The following is a 4,053-nucleotide window of genomic DNA, read 5'->3' as shown; positions in this document are numbered from 1 at the left end:
TAAATCCTCCCCCTCTCCCCCCCCCCTCCCCCCCACCCCTCACCTCCTCCTCCATATCAGAGCATCTTCAATCAGAATAAATCTTAAAATCTGGCGCACATATTTTTTTGCAGGTAAATCCTTCCTCTTCCTCCTCCTCCTCCTCCTCTCACCCCCACCTACAGAAGATGTAATCCCGGGGCTGACGAGGGCTGCCATCATTAGTGGTGAGCCAGAGAGCTGTCAGTCGCCACTGTTCCCTCCTGTCTACCGGCACGGAGTCTTCCTGCTCAACACAACACTCCTTAACCCCGACTGAACTGAATATGTGCGAAAAAAGTCCTCCCTCAGATTTATCTCACGGGGATCAGGGACGTCTCTCTCTCTCTCTCTCTCTCTCTCTCTCACACAGGGATCAGGGTCGTCTCTCACTATCTCACAGCCATAAGAGATCAGGGTCATCTCTCTCTATCTCACAGGGATGAGGGTCGCGTCTCTCTCTCTATCTCTCCCGCTAGCAAAGATAACACGTCTCTCACTTTCATCATACCGCATTGTATACGTGAGTTAAGGTGGGAGGTAAGGAAGAGCGTAAGGGCGACCTATAATGGGTTTTGGGGAAGGAAGGAAGAAGGGGGCATTAAGGGGAAGGGGAAGGGGAGCATTAAGGGTAGGGGGAAGGGGAATAGGAAAAGGAGGAGTAAAGTGAGTGGAAGGGGAGGAGGAGAGGGATGAGAAAGGTGGAGGATGACTAGTGGTAAAGGGAAGGGAAGGAAGAATAGGAGAGGAGAAAAATGGGATAGGAAAGAGGAATAGAAACAGGATAAAATGGATAGAGAAGAGAAATAGAAAGAGGAGAAAATAAAAAGAAGAGGAGGAAGGAAAGTTTAAACGATATGGTGGTACCTGGCAGGTGAGGAAGGTGAGGGGAGCGAACGACCGAGCCAGATTTCAGGGATAATCTCCACTGGCTTTTGTCCCTGGTCACTATGCTTGTCTTCCTCTCCTCCTTCTCTTCATCTTAACGTCAAACCATCGGCCGATCTTCCAGAAAATTATCGATTTCTTCATTTCGTTGCTAATAGAATATTCATCCTCTCTTGAATTTATAATTAATGTTTGTACACGACCTTAAGTATTAAAGGGTTGAAAAGAAGAAATGAAAGGGGGAGGTGAAGGGTGAGGTGAAGGTGAGGGCATAGGCCGTGAGGGCATGGGACGTGTGAGGGCATGGGACGTGAGGGCAGGGTGAGGGCATGGAACGTGAGGGCATGGGACGTGAGGGGCATGGGACGTGAGAGGGCATGGGACGTGAGGGCATGGGACGTGAGAGGGCATGGGACGTGAGGGCATGGGACGTGAGGGCATGGGACGTGAAGGGGCATGGGACGTGAAGGGCATGGGACGTGTGAGGGCATGGGACGTGAGGGCATGGGACGTGAAGGGGCATGGGACGTGAGGAGGGCATGGGACGTGGGGGCATGGGACGGTGAGGGCATGGGACGTGAGGGGGCATGGGACGTGAGGGGCATGGGACGTGAGGGCATGGGACGTGAGGGGCATGGGACAGGGGCATGGGACGTGAGAGGGCATGGGACGTGGGGGCATGGGACGTGAGGGCATGGGACGTGAAGGGGCATGGGACGTGGGGGGCATGGGACGTGAGGGCATGGGACGTGAAGGGGCATGGGACGTGAGGGGGCATGGGACGTGAGGAGAGGGCATGGGACGTGAGGGCAGGACGTGAGGGCATGGGACGTGAGGAGGGCATGGGACGTGAGAGGGCATGGGACGTGAGGGGGCATGGGACGTGAGGGCATGGGACGTGAGGGGGACGTGGGGAGGGCATGGGTGAGGGCATGGGACGTGAGGGGCATGGGACGTGGAAGGGCATGGGACGTGGGGGCATGGGACGTGAGAGGGCATGGGACGTGAGAGGGGCATGGGACGTGAGGGGCATGGGACGTGAGAGGGCATGGGACGTGAAGGGCATGGGACGTGAGGGGCATGGGACGTGAGAGGGCATGGGATGAGAGGGCATGGGACGTGAGGGGCAGGACGTGAAGGGGCAGGGGTGAGGGGCATGGGACGTGAAGGGGCATGGGACGTGAGGGCAGGGGTGGGGGGGCCAGGGGGGTGAGGGGCGGGGGGGTGAGGTGGGGTGAGGGGGGCATGGGACTTGGGGGGGCGGGGTGAATGGTGATTAAAATGGGGTGTACTTTATTGTCCGGTAAATAAACAAGTTTGACGAGTGGTTAAGGAGGAGCCGAGGTGAGGAGTTATTATCACCATCACCAGGTAAATAAGGCCTCACCAGGTAAACCAAGGCCTCACCAGGTAAACTAAGCCTCACCAGGTAAACTAAAGCTCAACAGGTAAACTAAGGCCTCACCAGGTAAACTAAAGCCTCACCAGGTAAACTAAAGCCTCACCAGGTAAACTAAAGCCTCACCAGGTAAACTAAGGCCTCACCAGGTAGCAGGCTCACCAGGTAAACTAAAGGCCTCACCAGGTAAACTAGGCCTCACCAGGTAAACTAAGGCCTCCAGGTAAACTAAAGCCTCACCAGGTAAACTAAAGCCTCACCAGGTAAACTAAAGCCTCACCAGGTAACTAAGGCCTCTAGGTAACAGGCCTCACCAGGTAAACTAAGGCCTCACCAGTTAAACTAAGGCCTCACCAGTAAACTAAGGCCTCACCAGGTAAACTAAGGCCTCACCAGGCTAAGGCCTCACCAGGTAAACTAAGGCCTACAGGTAAACTAAGGCCTCACCAGGTAAACTAAAAGCCTCACCAGGTAAGCTAAAAGCTTCAACAGGTAAACTAAGGCCTCACCAGGTAAACTAAAGCCTCACCAGGTAAACTAAAGCTTCAACAGGTAAACTAAGGCCTCACCAGGTAAACTAAAGCCTCACCAGGTAAACTAAAGCCTCACCAGGTAAACTAAAGCCTCACCAGGTAAACTAAGCCTCACCAGGTAAACTAAGGCCTCACCAGGTAAACTAAGGCCTCACCAGTTAAACTAAGGCCTCACCAGGTAAACTAAGGCCTCACCAGGTAAACCTAAGGCCTCACCAGGTAAACTAAGGCCTCACCAGGTAAACTAAGGCCTCTCAGGTAAACTAAGGTCTCACCAGGTAAACTAAGGTCTCACCAGGTAAACTAAGGCCTCACCAGGTAAGCTAAGGCTACCCAGGTAAACTAAGGTTTCACCAGGTAAACTCAAGGCCTCACCAGGTAAACTAAGGCTTCACCAGGTAAACTAAGGCTTCACCAGGTAAACTAAGGCCTCACCAGGTAAACTAAGGTTTCACCAGGTAAACTAAGGCCTCACCAGGTAAACTAAGGCTTCACCAGGTAAACTAAGGCTTCACCAGCTAAGGTTTCACAGGTAAACTAAAAGCTTCACCAGGTAAACTAAGGCCTCACCAGGTAAACTAAGGCCTCACCAGGTAAACTAAGGCCTCACCAGGTAAACTAAGGCCTCATCAGGTAAACTAAGGCCTCACCAGGTAAACTAAGGCCTCACAGGTAAACAGGTAAACTAAAGCTTCACCAGGTAAACTAAAGCTTCACCAGATAAACTAAGGCTTCACCAGGTAAACTAAGGCTTCACCCAGTACCACCATCGTCACATCAGCTCAGGTGTTCAGATGTAAGTAAGTACAATGGTCAGGAGAGATGCTGTGTGTGTGTGTGTGTGTGTGTGTGTGTGTGTGTGTGTGTTAATTCAATGATGTTAACAGTCTCCGAGTGGTTTTTTTAATCGTCAAATTTATTCATATTTCCCCGCCAACTTTACACATATTTCCCGCCAAATTCTAGTAACATACAAGGTGTTTACTGGCTTGGCTTGGTGGACTAGTTATCAATTATGTTCCCACGACCAATAACCGTGAGAGAGAGAGAGAGAGAGAGAGAGAGAGAGATTCAATATACAAATCAAAGGCCATACATTTAGAGTTATACCACAATAATCACTTCAGTAAATCTAACCTGATCTACCCAAACCTAACCTCACTAACCCTAACCTAACCCTACCCTACCCTAACCTAACCTAAGCCTACCCTAACC

The 4,053-nt window shown here is 51.8% G+C and overlaps 1 protein-coding gene across 1 annotated transcript; it reads right to left on the bottom strand.

The window, feature by feature from the left end:
- Nucleotides 1-1,117: 1,117 nt before the first annotated feature.
- On the bottom strand, nt 1,118-2,020 carry LOC121876369 (vegetative cell wall protein gp1-like). Its single transcript, XM_042381440.1, has one exon. It carries the CDS (start codon nt 2,018-2,020, stop codon nt 1,118-1,120), a length of 903 nt encoding a protein of 300 aa, XP_042237374.1.
- Nucleotides 2,021-4,053: the final 2,033 nt, after the last annotated feature.

This window comes from Homarus americanus, unplaced genomic scaffold, assembly GCF_018991925.1.
Source record: "Homarus americanus isolate GMGI-L3 unplaced genomic scaffold, GMGI_Hamer_2.0 scaffold34921, whole genome shotgun sequence".
In the NCBI taxonomy this organism is placed as follows: Eukaryota; Metazoa; Arthropoda; class Malacostraca; order Decapoda; family Nephropidae; genus Homarus; species Homarus americanus.
Note: the sequence above shows the minus strand (reverse complement) of the source record. Positions and strands in the feature narration are given on the sequence as shown.